This window comes from Agelaius phoeniceus, chromosome 11, assembly GCF_051311805.1.
Source record: "Agelaius phoeniceus isolate bAgePho1 chromosome 11, bAgePho1.hap1, whole genome shotgun sequence".
In the NCBI taxonomy this organism is placed as follows: Eukaryota; Metazoa; Chordata; class Aves; order Passeriformes; family Icteridae; genus Agelaius; species Agelaius phoeniceus.
In genome coordinates, this window is record NC_135275.1 from 11,070,384 (window position 1) to 11,093,611 (window position 23,228).

At 38.3% G+C, this 23,228-nt stretch overlaps 1 protein-coding gene across 2 annotated transcripts; it reads right to left on the reverse strand.

Annotated features, from left to right (window-relative positions):
- Positions 1–84: 84 nt before the first annotated feature.
- On the reverse strand, positions 85–21,787 carry DENND6A (DENN domain containing 6A). Of its 2 annotated transcripts, XM_054639831.2 has the most exons (20): positions 21,476–21,787; positions 18,884–18,922; positions 18,737–18,779; positions 15,955–16,067; positions 14,877–14,957; positions 14,416–14,521; positions 13,238–13,317; positions 11,760–11,822; positions 11,057–11,112; positions 10,587–10,709; positions 10,317–10,412; positions 8,212–8,306; positions 6,434–6,499; positions 6,278–6,342; positions 5,543–5,632; positions 4,786–4,839; positions 4,596–4,705; positions 3,946–4,048; positions 2,435–2,509; positions 85–1,952 (listed from the first exon to the last, which is right to left on the reverse strand). In XM_054639831.2, the coding sequence occupies exons 1-20, from the start codon at positions 21,770–21,772 to the stop codon at positions 1,821–1,823; spliced, it is 1,887 nt and encodes a 628-aa protein (XP_054495806.2). In that variant the 5' UTR covers positions 21,773–21,787; the 3' UTR covers positions 85–1,820. The 2 variants fall into 2 exon arrangements, with proteins under 2 accessions (XP_054495806.2, XP_054495807.2); XM_054639832.2 differs by lacking the exon at positions 11,760–11,822.
- Between the last annotated feature and the right edge of the window lie 1,441 nt (positions 21,788–23,228).

A 23,228-nucleotide genomic window follows, 5' to 3' on the forward strand; every position in this document is an offset into this window, starting at 1 on the left:
TGAACAGCTTTGCTTACACAGGGGAGGGGGGAAAAACCAAGCAAACCAAACACATCCATCATCTAAGTCACATAACTTCCAAAGGAAAAAAAAAACTCAAACTCTTTATTTTTGTTTAAAAAAATACATATTTGCAGTCATGTGCTAGTTATCATAGTTGTTACCAGTTTACATGGTTCCAAGAAACAACATAGTGCTACAGATTAAATAGTTAAGATAATTTAGGGTATGAATGGCCACTTAATAATTTCTGGATTAGAAATGCTTTTCACAGGGCGTGCAAAAAAAAATTTTGCAAATTAGCAATTAATGCTGAAGTGGTATAGTTTATGTAACATAATAGATACATTAAACTTTTGGTCATGAGTAATTGTATACAAAACAGTATTAAAATACATTATTTTCATAAAAATACTGTTGTGACACTTTATATCTAAATAAGACATTTTTAGAAAGATGGTATGAAATATTTGTTATACAAAAGCATGTTCTTATAGCAGGATTATGTCATAAGATTTAAAAAATTCTATCCAAGCACTTAAAAGCAGAGTTGTTTTTTTTTTTAATAACTGTGATCCACTTGACATATAAAAGTTTATGCTGTGTGTGCACTATAGCATTATGTTTGCTCTACTTGAAACTGGTCAAAGTACAACACTGCCTTTGGAGCAGCTGAGTTCTTATATACCACTGAAACTTGTTCAAGAAGATAAAACATCCCATTCTTGTTGCTGAATATGCAGGAGGAAGGTAGTCTTTCTGCATGTCTGCTGTATGCACATACTGAGAATAATTTCATGCTACAATCTTTTTTTGCCAGTCTGACCTGTCCAGAGGCTTTTTTCAGCTGAAGCCAACATTTTCTCCCGCCAGCCTCATCACCTCCTCACACACCCAACTGGGTAAGTCAAAATGAAGTTAAAAATGATAACAGGAGCTGACTGGTATGATCTCCAACTGAAACAGACTGTGTATCAGCTAACTCTACCAAAATTACCCATTTTAAAATCCCTATTAGAACACCACAGTGTTCATTTCCTCTGATGTATACTGCATGCTTACATTTACATGAGTGATCCAGTTGAAATCCTGATGTCAGCAGTTTAAAAGCACAAATTAGCATATAATTACTGTAAGGCATGTAAGAGCACCCTGATAACTGACACTGAGTGGAAGATATTTCCTTTCAGGAAATTTTTGTCAGCTGCCTTCTCTTCTTGAAAGATGCTAAATCAGTATCATTTTGGAAAGATAGTAAGAAGGAGAAATACAGAAAGTTAAGAATGGATCTGATCATTTCAGTTGCTCCTGAAACAGTTTGAAAGTTGTGATTTACCAGTAAAATACCTCAATTTTAAGGCATTCTGGCCAAATCACTAATATGTCAGTTGGACTTATCACTAGCTAAAAACTAAAAGTAAAAAACAAAGTAAAATAATCAAATACTACATCAACAGGACAGTACAGGTTCAATATTGCCTACCCCTGAGAAGGACTGGGTATAGCAGCACCAATTGGGAAATATTCTGCAATGCCAGCACTGCACTGTAGTCCTATACTGTGGCCCAGCTTCATATGCCCACAGATTATTCTTAAGAGCACTTAATTCAAACAGTATTAGACATAAAAATCCCTTTAGTTGCATTGGTATTGAGTGGAAAAAACAGTGAGAATTATATAGTGGGCTATACTGTTAGTACAGTCCATTTGTAGTGTTAATGTACTGGTTTAGAGCTGTGTTCCAAACTTGGGAAGCCACTGTCTTCTGTGAGACTGCTTGCCTTCTGGTTTTTGGCACCAAAAAAGAAGCCCAGCAGAAATCATGTTGTGCCAGTTTTGAGCAAGATGTCCTGTAAGTCATCTGGCAGTGCCAGTATAATATCATTGATGTGTGTCTGCAGCTTTTTCAGTGTGTCAGTTTTCACAGGAAGATGTTCTCTGTCAGCTTGCAACTGCAAATGTAAGAGAAAATAAGATTTGTACTAAAAGTGCAAGGTTACCTTAAGAAATATCAAAGTAATGTATTACAAAATCTGGAAAATGAATTCCTCATTTGCTGACTGAGTAGGAATTTGGACAACAGCAGGTTTCCCCAGCAACCACACAACAGTGAGAACACTGATTTGGACTTTCAGAAATAACAACAAAAATTGGTTTTCTTCTTCCCTGAGGATTCAGATCAGTCACAGAGTCACAGGTAATTAAAAAAACCCCCAGCAATACAATGCTTCCAGCATAGCCAGATGATATTGGGAAGCCAAGTAACTGTTATTTCAGGCATGGCTGAAATGGACTGTTTCTGTTTTTCAAGCCTGAATGAATGACTAAATCTTTAAACTGCCTAGATAATGATGAATATTTTCATTTATGTACTTGCAAAACCAGCTATATAAAGCTTTTATGTAGCTAAGTAATGTTCAATTCAGTTACTTACCAGTTTATTTTTTAACTTTAAGACAAGATCCACCGTTTCTACCTCAGTATGCTTCTGACTCCAGAAAACCAAGTTCTAAAATAAAAAATTAGGCATTGAATTATTTATGGTTGCATATGTCATTCTCAAAAGAGGTCTTAATCTATACCTAATGTTCAGAATAGGTATTTTCCTTATTCCTATGCCATTTGCTAACCTCATTTTACTCATGCACTGTCTTTACTGTGAACTACAAAATCTGTTTTATTTGTACTTTACATAACAGCAAACTTTCACACAAACACAATACAAATACATTAAAGGGGAAAGAAATCCTGCCAAACAGGCTCAGTTTGAGAAAGAGCATCTACAATGCCAAATGGCAGTGAATGATTACCAAATCAGAACTGCCAGCACAATGAAGTATTACAGTAGTTCAGGGCAGTGCTTACTGTTTCTAGGGCATTAAAGGAGATCACAGTTGATAACTAGTAAGATACAATCAAGTGAATTTTCTTATGGAAGTTCTGCTCCCCTACCCCCTACGACTTACCTAGGAAATACATTTGTTCATGTACAAAGGAACATTTATTTTGTGGGTCAAAAGAAAAAACAAGAAAGGAGCAGAATCAGTAATAAATTTGTAACACATTTCCTATTCTCTGATAAAGTTAGTGTCAAATACAGTTGGATAGAGTCTAAGTTGTATAAATGACCTGCAAATTATTTGGTCTGCTCTATTTGAATAATCTGTTTGGATTTACTACATTTTCATTGTTTGGGAATTGACAAGGCAAGGGATAAAAATAAATGGCTTTTGAGAAATAGAGCAATTTTGTTTGTTTTAAAGCTGTAGTGTTGCCTTTGTTTTTGTTCTTCTTATTCCCTCTCTGGCTGTACGATGTCTACTCCTCTGGCCATTCCTTTCTCTATCAGTTGTTCCAACTCAAATTATATTGATACCCACTTCAGCTTCTTAATTAAGGAATGGCTCTTACAACATCACAACAGTTATGTGGCATTTTGTTATATATAAACAGACTTCACTTCTAAGGTCTCCATTACTATGCATCAGTTGTAGGCTTATTTACTAAATATACCTAATTAGCTGTCAATTAGAACGTCAAATTAGCTGAATTTTTACCTTTAAAGCTACAAACTGTATTGTAACTGAAAATATGTTGTCAGGAATGCCAAGGATGGAAGCTGAATACAGTAATATTGTCAAGTAAGAGGAAAAAGCTTTTTTTTTGAGGGTGGGTGTGTGTACTTTAAAACACACAACAAACCTAAAAGTAGGTTTTGCAAAGGATGACAGTTATGACAGGTGAACTGTATTTCATATTGTTCTCTTGCTGTGTTAGCTCTAGCTCGTACTTGTTTAACTAAATCATGTTTTGCTAGATCAGGATTCACAAAACTGCCAACAATGTCACGTTCAACCTATGAAAACAGGAGTAAAAATGACTTGTGGGAGAATGTATTTTTATTACAAGATGATAAATATAATTGTAAGCACACACTTTTCTAACCTCATTACAGAGTGCTTCTAAATGAAGGGCCTCTAACTTCTGGGTCATTTCTTTCTGCCGGCTCCTAAACCAACCGTCAAAGTTTGGTGATTTCAAAAAATGCCTGGTAAAACACCAAAGAAAAATACATTTTATATTTAAGTACAAGGTGGTAACAGCATTTTCTACATCATCAAATGTAATTATATTTGAGACCGAGTAAGATATTAGAACTCTTTCTCTATATACTTTCAAAAAGATGTAATATTCTAAAGTAGAGATTAACATTAATTCTAGTAATTAAGACAAGGATTGAGAAAAGAATGTAAAGAATATGTGTCTGAAACACAATAAAGATTAGGGAATTTTAGTAAAAACGAGATCAAGGCTCAGTTTGAAACACCCTAATTTTTATCTTTGTGTTTGATTGGAAGGAGGAATCGAGCTAGAACCAGAAATAAAACCACAAATTACAGGTTTCTGTTATGTTAGCAAAAAAGATTTAAGTAAGTTAAGTATGCTTAGCCCTATCAATTTCTATTAAAGCATATATTCTAAAAGAAAGTCTTACTCAAATCAGTCCTGATTATAAGTTTCTTCAGGAAAAATTGCATTAATATTACTGATCTGTTTTGATTTTTACAATTTTTTATACTGATGAAAGACATTACCTATAAAGTCCTATCCAATCTCCCTTTAAACCTGAGGTGAGCTGTGGTCCTGCTTTTTCCAATGTCTTCATGAAGTCATCTTGGCTAAACTGCCTCAGCTGTGGTGGACTCTATGGACAGAAAAAAAAATTAGTAGACCTTAATTTCTCTAATTACCAATTTCCAGCTCATTCAAATTACACTTCCTCACCTTCCAGGGTGATATGCATTTCTGCAAAGGCATTAAGCTTGCCACGTAACGCTCCTGGGGAAAGGAAAAGGAAAGGTTGTTTGCATAACCAGTATTAAAGACACACAGTGCACATGTGTGTTTACTTATTGCTTGTGACCACAGCATTTTCTCTTCCCAGTGTTAGTACAGGGTGGGGTTGTGCGTATTTACCACATGAGAAAACAAGAAGGAGCTTATCTTATATCGACTGTATTTCCCAACTCCAGAACTTTGAGCCAGCAAAGTTCAAGAAGGACACGAGGCAAAGAAGGACAGGAGGCAAATGCACACATAGAATATCTATATCCTGAACTTGAGCCACTGGTAAACAATCTCTCTTTTCTTTGGAAACAGTCCCCAGAAACAGGACAGTCCACCCCATATCGTGGGTGATTCCAAACAGTAACCATGCTTTGTATCAAGTGTTTGGAAGAGATTTTCTGAGTCCCTTCGCCAAACATTAGAGTTAGAATTAACCCACAGAGGACTCTCTGAGCTGTGGCCATCTCTGCTCTAGCAAGGCTTGGCACAGGCATGGCCACAGCCCCGAGGTGTCCGAGGCACAGGGAGTGGGGCCACTGCCAAGTGTCAGGTGTGACAGCAGGAGGCAGCTGCGCCTTGTGCTGGACCCAGGCTTCATTCCAGGGCTACACTGGAGAGCTACTGGACTTAGGGTAACTCCAGAAAAACTAATCTTTATTGCTTCTGTAAAAACCCCATTACTCTAAGAACTCACTAAAGGAATAATGAAACTTTCCGTCAGTTCCAAGAAATAGCGCCGAAGTATCACACTCTGGGCTTCTGTAGGACGCTTCTGTTGTACTCCCTTAAAAAAACCCAAAACAACAAATCACAGTCAGTCTGTTACTCCAAAGTATGTAGGTAGTTGTGGTGGGTTTACTTTTTATGAATATTTATTATAATCTGTATTCATTTGCCATATGCCCACACACAGCACTTCCTACCCTGAGCCAGGGAAGGAAAGCAATAGTGTCAAGTTCTTTTGTACAGACACTTGTCTTTGCAATTACTGATTTTTTTTATTTTCATGTAAAGAAACTCAAAAGAAAGAAACGTTTCTATAAAGAAGTGCTTGCAAATCAGTTAAAATCTGGAAACTCTGATTCTTACACACCTCATGTATGAGACTTTTAGACCAAAGAGACCAGAGTGGAGGTGGCAGAGGATGGAAAACCTCAAAAGATGAACAGATAAAATACCTTTAAGTCTCTAAATTATTAAGCTAACTTATCGAGGTTCACCATTCATATAGTTATAGGAGCTACTAATAAGGCAGCAACCCTTCTACAATGAGGGTGTATATACATCAATTTTGTTATGAACTGGGGCAAAGGAAGCAGAATCCAGTTTCATTTCAATTACACTAAGTGCAGCCTGATATGAAACCCCTGTACAACAGTACACAAAACACACAAACCAGTTGCCATTAAGAAGTGATCTATGCCATTACCTTTTGCAACTGCCTAACGATTTCTTCATCTTTGTTCAAGTATGGCTTGTAAGAGGTATAAACACCTAAAGGAAAGAAAGCAGCATACAGCCACAGGAGAAACAAGGTATACCTTTTAAAATTAAAACACTGGCAATTTAACCCTGAAATTATTACCAGGTTTGGAGTCCAAAGTTTTTAGGTTCTTCAGTTTTTTCACTTTCACCTGCTTTGGAACTTCACCTGTCAAAACACATAAAGCCACTTTACTTGAAGACTATCTAATATTGTAAGAAACATTAGAAACATTGACAAGAATCCAAGTATATATCCAGAAACACCAAGCAAACACATGAATAACAGCAAATAGACTTTTCATTTCATATAAGTGTTCCTTGTTGAAAAGAAAAAAGAAACAAACCTGAAAACCAACAAAAACCCAAACAAGCAAAAGGAGTACTAAAAAAACCCCACAAACAAAACAAGCCAACCTTCTGAATCCAAGCAGCAAGTAAACATATAGATATATAACAGAGAATAATTATTTTATTAATTTCATATTTTTATTCCATTTTCCCTTCTTCACCTTAGTGTAAATGCTTTTGGGAACAAATCTTTGGTACCTTGGCTTAACTGAAATTTGTATAGAAGAAAATACAATAGTAGCCATGGATTAAGTGTTGTAAGGAAATGAATTTAAGTCTCCTTTGTCATAATCTAAGGGCTTTTGTTTTCCCAATTTATCCTGCTCCAACCAGAAGACCCTAAACCCTATTCACAGTCTTGCAGCCTCATCAGAACCTTCCTCCTAAATCTATTTGGATGCTCAACTTTAGGAACAGTAACAGTTCAACTGCTCTTGGAACTGCAGAGCTGGGGAAAAATGAAGGAAAAAACCAAAAAAAAACATAATCAGAACCCTTCTTTGTCCCTAAAGAAATAAAATATAAATTTTTAAAGACAGGTCAGACAGATGCCTCTCTAAACTTCCTGACTAAGCATTTCCCATAGCTACATCAAAACTAGGGTTTCATACTTGAAACTGTATATCAGATTTGAAGGCCACCTGTTTAAATGGATTTGCAGAGTTTAATTAGGATTCTACTTTCCAAACATTAGCTACACAGCAGCAAAGTAACTCTTCCCCACACTCCACACTACCCTAAGCCCCCACAGGTATTCTGACCATAGAGAGACATGGGAGTTTAAAGTTAAGCAAAACCTTGCCTAATTATATTGAACTCAGTACACAATCCCTAATTAATTCAGTGTACTCAGAAGTTAAAATTAACTTCTTCTACAAAAATTAATTTTATGGTGTTTTATCTTAATTGCATATTTATGCATTCCCACTGTCAGAACAGTGTAGTGAACCTGCAGCAGCAAACAGCTACATTCAGGAATTTCACACAATAATTACAGTGGTAGCAATTGACATGTTATCCAAACATTACATAAAAATGCTATGCAATTGTGTAAGGAAATCATCCAGACTGAACAATTAATAATTACTGGCATATTGCCAGATTAGAAATATATTATCAAAATATTGTCAACAACTTTTTAGATTACTGTAATATCCAAACATAGCTTTCACGTGGGTCTCATATTCTGGGCTGGCTGTGACTGATTTTTTATATTCTACTCACACTAAAATTAACGTCAGTAACATATTATGTCTCATTTAATACCTTATTGGTAGAGATACAAATTCAGGATTCTGTGAAAGGTAAACCATTATTACTAATGAGTATTACTATCTTTTGCATTTAAGATACTAAATTTGAAAAGACATAGAGCAGTCAAAATTCTAATTTCACTTGACAAATTTACATCCATGACAATTTAGTTAGCATTAAATTAAATAAATGGAACATAATTACATGTGTTTGTAAATAAATAAGCACACAGTTAGATCCCTTTGCACAGGATTGTAGAAAATATTTTTATTTTACCTGGAAGTTTGATATCTCCAATTCGGATGATGTGAGGCCAGTGCTGAAGTGTTTTAGCAAAAAAGGGATTTGTCACCCCTAGAATGACAGATGGCCTAGAAAAGTAATGACAGTGATTAAAATATGACAGCAAGAGCTTCAGCCTTAACAAACAGAAAAGGTCAACTTAAATTCTTAACTTAAAATTATTTTCCTTTGGTATTTAAGAGTTACACTTTAAATTGCACATAAGAGGACAAATGTTTATCAAAGTTTCAATGTTTTAGAAAATAAGACAAGTATCTTAAGGTACAAACAATAGCAATTGTTGAATAGAATAAAAATGACATAATTTGCTTAGACTTGGTTAAATTCTGCCCCATTTGCAATGGTGAGAACAGCACATTGTAATTGCGGTTTTGCGATGTGTTGGTTTTTTGTTTGTTTTTTATGAGCAGGAATCTGACCCATATTTAAAGACAAATTGCTACTTTTCAAGGTTTGATGATAACAAACTCTCAGTACTTGAATGTGCATGTCATTAAGAAAATGAGACACTTAATATCCCACTTGCTTTAAGCAGCAGTTATCAAGTGATGCACACAAGCACTTGCAGAGCACTGTGCCCCAGCTCACACTCTGCCAGATTTTTCTGCCTGCTCTGTGCTTGGGGCACACAGGAAACAAGGGGCAGTAAGAGCACAGTGCTGCAGCACAGGCCTGCAAGATTTGGGATTTATAGCACTGATAGGATGAGGTATGAACATGTTTTTCAATAGAGTGGTTGCCATCCATTTTTCAGTCAAATATCAACTAAGGAATATAGCAGTAAGTCTCACTGAAACTGCCATCTTAAAAATAGTTTATCATCATTTTGTTAGACTGGTCTTAGAAATCCCAAAGTTTAACACCTTCTGTACACTACCCATGAGTTTCCCTGCTTGCCTCTATTATTAAAATAATACAATACACAGACTTGGCATCATTTGGATTCTTCACCTTCTTAGAGCCATGGTTTTAAAAACCTATCTCAAATATTTCCAACTTTTTGTTTTCCATAAGAAAGTCAGGGCAATTTCAGCTCTATTTCAAATACTAATCCCTGTAGCAATCAACCTTTTTATTTTGCTACAGAAAAGTGGATGGAATTTCAAAACATGGGTTACTAAAGTTTAACCAAATTCTTCCTGGAATTATTTTTAGAAACTAAATTACATACTGCATAACCATTCCCATGGAACACAATCTAAAACATATTGCCTGTGTTTATGTGTTTCTCCACTGCTCCACCTCTGGCAATACACCAATTGAGAGGAACACTATGGTAAAAAAAACAACAAAGCAAACAAAAATTCCAAATCAACAACCTCTGCCTGTTCTGACATTAGAAGAAATTTATCTATTAAAAGATCACTGAATCTAACAAATGCACTCCATTCCAAAATCAAGCTGCATTTAAATAACGTATATTAAGAAATACTGGAGGTGTACGCTCTCAAAATAACAGCAGGATTTAAAAAAAATAAAGGGAGAAAAAATGTGTCCTTAAAGCAGTTTCAAACATCACTAGTTTTGGACATTCACACTCTTAAAAAAATCATTTCTGACTTATTTACATTAATAACCTAATAAATTTAGTGAAGAGATATTTGATTTTTAAATTGTCTCAACTAGGACTTAGCTTTACAAAATAGCCATATGGATGTTGAATTCTACAAGTCACTTTGTTTAGCAGTTAATTAAAAATTAAAACACTTACAGCAGAATTTCCCAAGGAGCTACTCTGGAGCTGGTGTTGCACAGACAAACCCTTATGGAAAAGCAAGAACTTTTCTTGGGTTCATACTTGCAGTTTGAGTTATTCTATAGAGAAGTATCCTATGAAACTCAAGCCTGGTTTAATTATGGCATTGTTTGTAACTTCTTTGTCTTATCTAACTGGAATAAAAACTTAAATCAGCTAATTGCTGTACTCTGCATGACAATCTCACCAAAAGAAAGAAACTAGTCTAAACCTAATTCTCTAATTATAGACATCCAGAATAGTTAAAACAGTATTTTAATACAAATTTATGATTATGAGTAGCTTTGAGCAACATCTTCTCCAGAGAGTTGGATTTACTTACGGGGCTTGTGTGCGAGTTGTGTATTCTTTGAATTCACTGTCATGGATGGTGAAGTATGGCCTGAAATCACTGCAGTACTTCAGTGGTGAAATACAGCTGCAAGGTACAAGAAGGATGAGCTTGATTTATGTACTCAGTGCAAACTTTCATGAAATACACAAGCAAATCCACAATTTGTAATGCTTTATCACACAGATCAATAAAGGTCCACTCAGCTGGAATCTTACACCAACTCCCTCAGCCACAGTTAGAAAGCTCTACTACATTTACCTAACAAGGGCCAACACAGTTTCTGAAGATTCTGCTGGTGATGGTGCCATCACAACAAGTGGTTCTCCCAGCAGCACCAGCTCCCAAAGCATCTGAATGTGGAAGAACACTGGACAGAAACACCTAAAAACAGATTGAGGCATTTTAATACATTTGATATCATAAAATATCTTTTGGTATTTCTTCTGGTTAATAAAGGCATAAAGAAAAAGTTTGTGGTAATATTTAATTAGTAATTTGAAAAACATAAAATACTCTTGTAAAATGGAGCATTTAATGAACTTGTTTATTTATTGCAATTTCAGCCTGTATATTGTCGAAACTGTGTTTTAGCAAACTTTACAGAAATAAATATTAAAACCAACACTGATACATGTTAGCTTACAAGCCATGAGATGTGTTAAGGAACTGCTATAAATCAAAACTATATGGGAGTTCACAGCTAGGAATTAATCAGTCCAAGCTCCTACCTGAAAAGATCTACTTCATGAACAGTCGGTAAAGCCATGGAGATCTGAGCATCTGCCTAAAAGACATCGCAATGCTTGGTTTTTAGTCATCAGAACACCTAGGTATTAAATGAAATGGTTTCCCTTAAATGCTTACAGACAGTAGACAGGATATAGTCTAATTACTTATGTACTGCTGCAGTATATAGTACATTATCTCCACAACTGCCTTTGTGTTCTATGAGCAAGACATCTCCCAAGACACCCCCTCCACCCCCCCACCATTAACAGGCATGTGGCTTTCAGTCCAGAAAATCTATAAAACACTGAAGCTGTTTTGAGCAACTGCACATGAAGACACAGAGAGATCGGTTTTATAAACATCTTCTATGGCTAAAGACTTTTAATTCTGTATTCATCCTCAAAAAAACCCAAACTATCCAAACTTTAAAAGGATGTTCAGGTTAGTAATTGTGTCAGCCAACTGTCTTCTTCCAGGACCTGGATATCTCTCCCTGCTCAGGGTAACTGGGTTAGAATATCCTTTCTATGAAGAATCCAAATCTGGACTACTCCATTCAAAGTTTCAAAGATTGTGGATTTCATTATTATCATAGATTGTTATGATTTGCTACCCATCTTTTCTAACTAACAAGTTTAAAGAAGGAAAGCAGATCTCTGGCTTTGTTTGGGGCTATATACAATATCAGCATCTAATCACTACCTGGTGCATATTCTGTACTATCGGTGTTGTCCCAGGCTTGTCACGATATGTTGGAATCCGCAACTTGGAAAGAAAAAGAAAGATTTAATTTCCCTTGTATTGAATCCAGCAGACAGTTCAAATGCTGACTTAGAGAAAATCTGTAATACTTTGAGAGGGTGTACTACAGCATGATGCTTATTTTCCCTACAGAACTTCCACCTACAGAATTTCCAGTAGCAAATTGACTCATAGAATATGAAAACAATACTCCAGTTTAAAAAGAGACTATTGGCAAAGTGAGTCAAAATTTTAGCTGTAATTTCAATAAAAATACCTCTAAATTTTGGAAAGAATGATCTGAAATAAGGTCTCGGGGGTTTAAGATGGTACAGAATTACTTTTAGAAAAAATTCTCTCCTAAAACATCAAGATGCTAAGGCAAGAGAGACTTGCCAGAATCCAAATAGTCTGAACATGTGAGGCTTCCCTGAACTCACAGCTTGCATCTGCAGGTCTTGAGTACTACAAATTGAATCATAGTGGAAATGGATGTCATTTACACACAACACTTAAAAGTGCCCAAGCAGTATAAAAACTAGGGACAATATCACTGGACAGTAATTATGGCTTTACTCAGTTTAGGAATGCAATTTCAGTTCTCATGGGTAAGAATTATTGATGAGATAAATGCAGGCAATACCCAAAGACATATCTGACACTCCTCATCACCCAGCATCCAGAACCATTCTATTAAAATTCTGATATAGTATACTTTCAGAAACTTCTTTCTCTCCCTGGTAAAGCACACTTCTTTCTATAAACTTGAGAGTATCTGCTGAGAAGGTACTTCTGGCTGTAACCTCCAACTTCAGCAAATTCATTTAATTGCACTTCATATGGATTATGAAATTAATACAACTCCCAGAGGCCCAGTTCTTAACCACTGTTCAAACTCAACAGTTCTTCACTATGCCCTAGATACAACTTCTTTAATGGCTTTCTTCTGACATATTTCACTGCCATTAAAAATATAAACAGCACAAGCAATTATTTCTGGTGTGTGGGACAAAAAAGATTTTTACTTGTCAACTTTCAGGAATGAGAATGATTTTCATTAACGTATTTAATTTGCTTGACTCGAATTTAACTCTCAATACTTGAGTGCTAATTATGTTTGTCAAATCAAACATGAAGTCTCCTAGAATGCAAATTCCAGAGGGATAATACAGACACTGCAACTAGTAGTTGTATTGAAACATCACTTTTTAGTAACTACTAAAATTAAATATTAACCTAAGCACTATAAAAGATCCTCCCCTCCTCCCCTCAATTAAAGCACCTAATCAGGATCTCCCAGACCTTCACTCTGAGTGCTGTAAACATCTACTCCTGTTTGGAAGAACAGGACAATGAAAACAAGGCACAAGGCAGTGAGGAACTGTACAGTGAAGGTGGGGAAAACAGCCTCAGAGAAGAACAAGTGCAGGAGTCCTCACCTTCATTATGAGACCCATAAGAGGCAACTGCAGAACTTTCCCTGGAACTGGTGGTGGCCAACGATCAACGTCACTGCAAACTGAAAGAAAAATACCAGAGTTTCTGCAAGCTATAAACCATGATCACAGAGTCACCTTTGTGCACACTGCAACTTGAAATTAGTGCTAATAATCCACAGCAGTCCTATTTGTCTCTCAATCACACTAAAGTTTTACAGCCTTTTGGACATTATGTATTATTCCATTAGAACTATAAAGATTTTCATTTCAAGAAAACAGTGTTCTCTGGTCTTCCAATTTTTGCAATAACAAGACTTAAAATTAGTTGAAGAAACATTACCTGAGAAACCATGAAAGTACATACTAAAAAAATTTGAAAAGAACACCTCCATTTATGTATATTGGCCACTGCAGAACCAATGAACACCAGCAGTTAAGGAAAAAGCTGGTTTGTAGCTGGCTACAAAGTTTTCAAGCATTTTCTTGTAAACCATTATGAACATAAAACATAATTCTCATAGTTTCTGCAGAGCTTATTTTGCTCATAATACAACCTCTCAAGAAAACAGGTGATTGAAAAATGCAATTCTTTCATGGTTTACACAAATTGTTTCTCAGTGAAAACACAAAGCCATGAAAGCTGTATGGGGCAGGCACAGTACACAAAACAGCTCTTCCAGGCAAAGAGCAAATAACTTTTCTATTTGTCTTTCTCCAGCTCTTTCAGCTCAGCAGTGAGGCTGAGGCACCTGTTACCAGCGCTGCTCTGTCACTTTTTCCATTTGGTCAAAAAACAAACAAATCACACACACAAAAAACCAAACCTCAAGCAAGATGACATTTGTACAGCTGCTTAGCAAAAGCTGTCAGACTGCCCAAAAGGACTTGGGCGGTGAAGAGTGCAAAGTAAGGATTGCCATCAGCTCCTTGTGCTCAGCAGCTGGTCCTGAAACACACACAATCCTCGATGTGTTTCAGGAGGGACCTCCAACTCTCCCAGGGAAGATCCAGAATCCAATTAGCTCTGTTCAAGGATCTAGAAGTCAAGCCACTTTGCTAAAATTTCAACCCTCTACCCTGCAAGAAGACAAAACCACAAACTAGAACACGACAGTGTTGTTTATTTCTCCAGAAGAAGTATGTGATAGTGTAAGAGTTCAACATTGTAGGACCACTACCTGCTTCCAGGAAAGCTTCACTCTTTTCAAAATACTCTGGTGCAATTTGCTTAAGCATGGTACGAAAGAGATGGACATAAGGCAGCTTGCTGATGAGGACCAGCGACTGGAATAAAGAGGAACAACACAGATTTTCAGTCAACATCAACACTTGCCCTCAGTTCTACTGCACCTGTTACCCTCAGACAACTCCAAGCAGGACTCCTCTCACACATGCAAGCCAACCACATGTCTGACTACAGGCAAACTGCAAACAAACAACTCCCAAAACTAGCCAACTTTTTGTTTTTAAACATAGACACAAAACTATCTCTTCTGACAGCATAGCTGATGTAAAATTAGATCAATTTACAATAAATTAACAACTAATTTAGTTAGAGAGCAAGACAGTTTTCCAGTTCCGCTGCAGTCACTGAAAAATAATTTCTAAATTGATATTTTCCTAAAAGAACTGAAATTACCTTCTGGAAATATCCTCTTTTTAATGATTTGTCTCGAACTTGTCTGAAATACACATAGCCATAGTAATATGCTGAGTCTTTCTGCAAAAGAAAGGAAAGAATTCAATACAACCACCTGTTACTGCCCTCCTTTTTGAAGCACTCAACATACAGTTTAAAAGCCTATTCCCCTGTGAGCTCCAAAGCTGATTAGATACAATAAACTAGAAGGATTACTGTGTTTATTAACATTCTCTTCTTTAGTAAGTACTTCAAAGAGAAAACATCATCATGGGGAAACAGCTGTGCTTTCTGGGTTTACTATTTTTATATCTATATTCTCCTGACACAGTGTGAAACCAAAACCAGAAATAATTTCTTGAGGAATAAAGCAACTTTTATAATTCTGCAAAGTAGCACTAAAAAGATTTTAGCAGTTAAAAACCTTAAAGCTCTGACTTGAAGAGATAAAACCCAGTCTTTTTACAAAAGATTCATGGAATATTAAGGAAGTAGGCTTCAAAGACAAGACTTTGACTGTCACACTTCAAAGACAAGACTTCAGCTTTATGCTTCCCACAAACAAGAATTCAAGTATTTGCCACATAAACAGAACTAAATTGAGTTTGAGAATCTGGCTCCCAGAGGCCTCAATGTTCCCTATGGACATGATGAGAACAACTTTTATCCACTACCCCTTTTTAGGTAACTGCTCCAGCTTCAAAACTGAAGGGTGGAAACTGAGACAGCCCAAGTTGCTTGGAATTGTTTAAATTAACTTATAAAGCACTTCATATTTCCACAACAGTAATGGTTTTTGTAATTTGATCTACAGGTTTCTAGACAATAATTAAATAGATCTGGGTGTCAATTTAATTCCTTGTAATCCAAAAACCACACTTATAAAACAAAGAATAGTTAATGAAATTTATTATGATTATAATAATATGCTATAACAAACGTGAGTTTTGACTTTCAGGACAACTAGTTCAGAGATTTTTCTTTTCAACATTATATTTAAAGGTGAAGTTAACACCTAATTAACAGTGAAATTAACACTACCCAAAGAAATTTAACTTCATTTTTTCTCATTTCCAACCTTTAAGTAAACTGGTAGATCTCTATCCAATTGGTCCAGAAAACAACAGAACGAGACTTTCCTTCCAGGAGACCGTCGGAATCTAAAACAAAATTGTGTGTCCCCAAGACAACCTACATGGGGAAGAGATAAATGACACACAGTATTCTGAGTTTGAGTCTTGGTTAACATGAGCACTTGCTTACAGCCAAAGAGGTATCAGAGTTTTGGTTCATTTATCTTGCACTGCCCTTGTGAACATTAATATATTTATAATTTTATAAGCGGTAAATTTGGCATCTTTGCCAACAGTAAATTATACTGTCTGCAACAAGGAAAAAAACAATTATGTCCTCAAACAGGTCAAATGGCTCTTCTACTGCCATTCCCATTTCATTGGCATGCCTGTATAGTTTTGATCATCTTAGCCATGTCATGGCTCTGCTGCATGGCTGCACTTTACCTCTTCTTCTGACACCATACAGTTCATACAGAAGTCACACTGTAGGAGTGCATTATGCTGATCTGTAACTCCACAGGCAGGTCTAGGATTCATCATTTTGAAAGCTGCAAAGTTAATTGCTGAAAACTGAGTGAAATTGAGTAGGACTTCTCAGTAATATCCCCAAGGAGCAAAGTTTTCCTTCATTTCTATCAAAATTAATTTCTTCGAGAAAAATGTAACAAATTCTCTGCTGAACTGTTTCACCAGCCTTGAAAGTTCCATTTCACCTTCTCTTTCAGTCACACCCATTCTGCTGCAGCAAGCACAGAGAGCCCAGCCCCTGAGCCCAATGCCCTGGCTGTGCAGAGTAACAGTGACATGCACAGAGCACCCAGGGCTGAGCCCCAGAACCCTGGAGCTGCACTCAGAACCCTCCATGCACCACAACAAAACCAAAAGTAGCAAAACACGGTGAGATGGGACCGTGAATTCAAACAGGTGACAAGTGCTCAGCAAGGATGCAATGATAAGAAAAACCACAGCACACGCCAATACAACAGCACTAAACATTTGCTTCAACTTTTCAAAGCTCCTTCCCTTCATCCAAAGGAAAAAAGCCCTCATGAACTATTATAAAAACCTACACACAGAAGACCTAAATTACCCTTAATCATTCCTATGTTCAAATATCATTCAGAATATGATGTCTTCTTATTTAACAAGCTCTTTCAGAGAAGACTGGTAAATGTCTATTCTTTTTTCAATTATCCAGGCAGAGAAGGTAAAGCATTGTTTTAAAAATAACTGTACTGCAAAACTCAGCTTAAAACCACAAGTGTTGTGATCTAGTAGCTCATTAAATCAATTTTCTCCTCTAAATTCCCAGCCACAAGTACTGACATAATATCTCTTTGTAGTATTAAGAGAAAAAAGTTGAATTAACCTTTTGAGCCATGAAAACCTGGGATGGGCTGACCTCAAATTTAGCTGGAAGCTAGTAACTTCCTTCACTGCTCTATTACATAAAGCTTTTCTTTTTATGCTAAGGCCTATGATGAAAAAATAAATCCTGACAGGATACACTTGCAGCCTTGTGGAAGGCAGGTTTTACATAGGTTATTCCCTCTACATCATTTGAAACTTAAGCCTACCAAGAATGATCAAGAACCAACAATTCTTAATAGGAACATCATAAAAAGCAAAAAAGTAGAATTTTTCCCTGCTGAAAATAAAACCTCCTCACATATACCTATTCTACCTGAAGTAGAATACTACACTCTTATTTGAAAAAATACATGAAAAATTTTTAAGAAAGCAAACTTTGCTCCTAACACACCATTTTGTACCTTCAAGATACCTTTTAAAGACTAAAGATACTTATCACCATTAACACTGACAGTAATTAGAAGACACAGTTAACTCCTATTTCAGTAATAGAAAGAAGCTCTGCTTCTATTTGCATACAAAATAGCAAGAACAGAGAAAATACCTTAATTTTAGTGACATTTAGACAAAGGAGAAAAACTAGCCAAAACACTTTGTAAAATTACATAAGAGAGAGCTCACACACATTAAAAGCACATCTGCATCACTCCCCATCCAAGCTGTCATACTGCAGAGCATCCAAAATCACAGAGTCACTGCAGTTACAGGCACAATGCTGGTCCTGCAAGTTTTGACTTCTGTATAGAAATAAATGTGAAAGGAAGTGTCTGAACTTCTGTAATTTCTTTTTGCAGGTGGTCCAACCTATCAGCCACATGCCCCAATTTCTCCTTGGCAGCAGAAGAGCAGAAGTTTAGATTTGAGAATAATTTAACAAGCAGGACCACACACAGCTACAGGCACAGCAAGAATGGAGAAGATAGCTGAGGTTTTCCTTTCACAACTGTTCTTTCTAAATGCTTTTGAATGTAAAAGTCAGTTTCACTGTTATGAACTTAGAAAATGTACATTTAGTCCTTTATGAGAAGAGGGTCCCATATACTTCCATTTATTTTATTAAATCCTTCAAATTCCATGCCTACTCTCCTCTCTACAGAGACAATGCTATTATTTTGTTTAAAGAGCAAGATTAAGATGTTCATTCTTTACCTGCCAAGTATTCTAAAACATCTGCACAAATGTCATCTGGAAGGTCTTACACACTTACATAAACCAGAGAAGAATCCTCAGACCTTACTGCAATGCAGACAGTTGCAGTTTTATATTTAACCTTAGCTGCAACATTTCTGTATTGCAATGTTAATTAAGATATATAAATACTTATTTGATCTAAAGCCCAGAACACATCCTGTCAAATTCTTTTTTAACACAGTTTAGTCCAACAACAGACTACAGAGAGAAGAAAGCACTTACCCGAATTAGAATCTGGAAAAGACAAATAGCAAATATTGGTTTTCTAAAGGGTAGGGAAAAGAAAAGACAGCTGTTATATTTCCTGAGATACAATATATTTATATTTCCTAAGCTAAAACCAAATGATATATAGCAACCATGACTTACCTCTTTATCTGTGAGTTTGGAATGTGGAGGATATATTACCTACAGGAAAAAAACAGTATTATTTTATTTGAAAATAAGCTGGGTATAAGCAATAAGTCTCCATCAAATATTTTAACAGTACAACACTCAAACACCTTCCCAGCTGTAGGACATTTTCAATTGTAAGCTATTAATATTATGTCTCAGTTCTTATCTTCATATGCTTTTAAGCTTTCTTGATCACCCATCTTTACAAGGTATTTTGGATGCCAGTTAGAGACCTCACACATTCATTTAAAAAGGTACATTCAGAGTGCACATTCTGAGTAGTTGAGATTTTTGCTGCAAAAGGTCTCAAAGAACAGCAAGATTACATCTTTTAGATTTAACTTGTACATGCAAAATGCTGTAGATAATTACATTTAAAGCAAACACACATTGTGTGAAATCTGTTGCAATCAAAAGTCAGGCTGGAGTAACCCCAATTCAACCACAAAACATGATCTATATTATTACCTGCTCCTGGAGGATGAACACTAGTCCCTAATGGCAACTGTGAAGCTCAAGGAATAAACTCATGGCTTTTTTGTACTAACAGAAAAACAAACAGATCATGGAGTAAGCTTGCACAACACAGAAATCAAAAATGATGCAACACAACTAAGATGCGGAAGCACAATTACTTCAGAAAAGAAAGGATGTACAAAATCAGATTATGCAAGCAGGTGGGAATTGAATATACAGGAAAGAGGACAAACCTCAGACACCTAAATTTCAACCAAAAAACTCCTCAAAACAATCCACAACGCACTCCAAAACTCCTGAAATGCTTGGCTAGCTTATAAGCAGAGGAAATTTGACAGAAATTCCAGGACTATGTTTTAAAAAGGTTTCAGGGCTTCCAAAGATGGGAGCTAGTTGAAGAGCAGAAGTTCAATGCAGGAACAGCAGCTTCCTGCAGTCCTCATCTTACCATACAGCTAGCATCCCATTATCTCATTTAATCTTGTTCTGTTCAATGTAAGTACATTTATTTCCTGGAAACACAACACTATCCTACTCTATAGAAAACAGCAGATATACTCACTGGCTGATCTCTGACTAAGCACCTTTCTGTCCTCCAGCCATAAAATCTCCAGGGCATTTTTTTCTCTCAGTCTCCTATCAAATGATGTCCAGCTGTGTAAGACACGATTAGCACAACTGAAGCTGAAAGCAGACACCAGTGGAACACCTGCATTCTGCACGGAGTAAACCGATTACTGCCTCTTTTCCTTTGCTATCTTACGCTAAGCAGCTGTACATTAAATGTCACTTTCAGAAGCTGAATGATGCTGAATTATCCACATTTAGTCAGAAGACTGGCATACAGACTTGAATTCATACTCGTTCTCCTCACTAGCAGGTGTTTCTTCCCAGAATTCCTACATAAACTGAAGCTAATTATTCTTCCTGCAGCCACCTACTGGAAAAAACAAAAAAAACCAACAAAACAGGCCTTAGTTCTGTAGACACTTTAAGTCTCCTTTTATGCATCCAGTTAAGTTAATGTGACTGTCAACCGAGAAGTCTCAGCCACGACAGAGGCTGTGCTGCCTTCAGCCACCGAGCACAACAGCTGCCCAAGTCACAGGTTATACAGAATCCTTTGTCTTTGTTGTTAACACCACCTTATAACATCAAAGGAAGAGAACTCAGATAATTAACACACTATCCTGGTTTTATCTGCATTTCTTTGTGGCCAACAGTTATGTATTCTACATACTGTAACGGCCTGCTTGAATTTTAGGCCAGTCTGCCATGCATTTATACTGGCACCCCTTTAAGGCAAGGGCAAGAAAAAGACACTTTCCCTGCAGACCAAGAGTTTGCTGCGCAGTCACGTGGTGAACAGGGCGAAACAGGACGTGAAACTGACCCGAACAATAATTCTTCTTTCCATTTCCCAGCACTGTGAGCTCCCTGTGCCCTCCCAAAGCGGTGCCACGGCTGTCCCTGCCCTCCCCAAGCGGTGCCACGGCTGTCCCTGCCCTCCCCAAGCGGTGCCACGGCTGTCCCTGCCCTCCCCGAACTGTGCCACAGCCTCCCTGCCTGTTGCACACAGGGCACAGCCGGGAGTCGCAGCAGTGACACTGCCAGGGGCCGGCATCCAGCTTGTGCTGAAGGAAAACGCTTCAAACCCGTGGAGAACCTTTTCGCACACCTCAGCGACCTGGCGAACTGTTAATTATGAAGATCACTCACATACTCCTTATTATCACATTTTTAACACCTAGATGCCATAGAAATCAGCACTATTCGTACTCAAAGAAAACCGACGATGTACTTCATATAAATCTCGGGACGCGATGCAAACCATTTAAAAGCGCCACTGCTAGCACAAGCAGCACCATGAGCAGAGCTGCACCAGCCCCACCCGGGACAGCCGAGCCGGTTCACCGGGGCGCTGCCCCGCTCGCCGCTCCGGGGCTCCGCACAACCACGCTTCCTCCAGCACGGCCGAGCTTCCCCCGCCTCTGTGCAACACCGGGGCCAGAGGAAGCGCCCGATTCCGCCGGGGCCCCGCCGCAGCCCGCAGGGCGAGCGGTGCTCCCCGCTCGCCGCTGCACGTACCTCCACGGCCTGGCCCAGCTCCAGGTCGAAGCCCACCACGCACACGCAGTGCAGCCAGGCTGAGAAGCGGTCCCAGGGCAGCAGCGACAGGCACTGGTCGGGACTCTCCGGCTCCGCATCCTCCGCAGCCACCTCGGCACCGCCCGGCCCCGGATCCGGGGCCCGCTCCCGCCGCGACATGGCCCCGACCCCGGCCCCGCCGCGCGGAGTCAGGTGACTCGCGTCGCCCCGCCCGCTCCCCCCGGAGCCGCTCGGAGTGGGAGGGGCCAAGCGGGCACCGAGGGGAGGCCAAACCATTCCTGCGGGGAGCGGGGGGGGGGTGGTGGGGGCCGTAGGGAGGTAGCGCCCCCGTGCGGCCCGCCAGGGAAGGGCTGCAGTGCGCTCGGCCCGGCCCGGCCCGGCACCTCCAGGCGGGCACCGGGCGGGCCGAGCTGGTCGGGCGGGGAAAGCAGCTCCTCTCTCGGGGCTGCGGACACCGCACCGGCCCCGGGGAGCCCGCCCCAGCGGTGCTGAGCAGAGTGCTCGCGAGGGCAGCTCTGCAGGCAACGGATTAGTCAGCTTTCTTTGCTCTTTGACATGTCAGTGACAGCACCTGCTGGGGACGCCGTGGCCGCCAAGTAATGAGCAGGCGTGTCTCCATCGTGAGCTATGCACCGCTGAGCACGGCACGGGAGGGAGATGGAAATACCTCTCTAGCTGATGGCTGCACAGCTTCACCCTCACAGGATCACTGGGATGATAATAAAAAAAGCATCCAAATCTCTTAAACCCTCTTTTATTGCCTTAGCCAAAGCCCAAGCTCTTTAATAATGTAAGAGCTTTCAAATAGTCTTTTAGCACAGTCCAACAGCTATTTATATTTCATTATGAAACATTTTGTAGAGTTAAAAGTGCTAAATAGCTACTTTATTTAACAAAATGAAAAAAAAATGCATTCACCTCCCCCAAAACTCCTGACCTCTTTTAATTTAATTATTCACACTAGACTTTTGGTTGACTGCTATTAAACAGCTTCAGCAGCAGTAGGTGTAGATGAGCTGCTACCTGAATCACTACATGCCATTTTTTTCTCCAGAATGGGAGTTGCAAATATTAAAACCAAGGTAATACATCTATACATACTTAAAAGAAAATGTAGGATTCCTTAGATGCACTGTTTCCTTAAGGCCCATTAACAACATTTGTTTATCTATCAAAAGCAAACAGCCAGAAATTAAAGTATGCTTTGATCACTGGAGTAATTTTCTAGACAAAAGATGAACGAACATATAACAGACAAAATTATGACAAACAAAATTATCATGGTAATAACTTGAGATACAGCGGCCTTCAGTTATCTAAAGCACGAGTAGCAAAGTGAATGTTAGATACAGGCTGAGATAGGATTGGGGCTCTGCAGTGTGCAGCCTCAGGCAGGCTCTGTGGGAAGGTTCTCGCTGTCTCCACCTGCTTCAGCTATTTTACAGTGATAGCATGCAAGACTCACAGATTTTTCAAGTCGTTAACTCCTAAATTCTGTAGATTCTCTTGACAAAAAGACATGACTAAGACTGAGCTTAATCAAGTTCAACTCAGTGCAATGAGTCTCAGTGGAATTTAATTTGCTGTTTCCATTTAAGTGGCCTGGCCAAAAGCTTTTATCACTTGGTTTAAGAAAAGATTTCATGTCACTGCCTCTTATAAGCCTTCCCTTGTTTATATTCTTGCTGTCATGGGCAAACCAAAATTTTTAGCTATTATCATCATGCATGTC

What these genes read in the sequence shown, in the direction of transcription:
- DENND6A (XM_054639831.2), bottom strand. Translation starts at nt 21,772, where the DNA reads ATGGTTTGGCCTCCCCTCGGTGCCCGCTTGGCCCCTCCCACTCCGAGC. An exon ending in TGAAGCTTTCCTGGAAGCAG is followed by an intron (nt 13,318 to 14,415) that starts GTAGTGGTCCTA and finishes TTTTTCTTTCAG; the next exon opens with TTTGCAGTGACGTTGATCGT. An exon ending in TAAAGTTAAAAAATAAACTG is followed by an intron (nt 1,953 to 2,434) that starts GTAAGTAACTGA and finishes TTACATTTGCAG; the next exon opens with TTGCAAGCTGACAGAGAACA.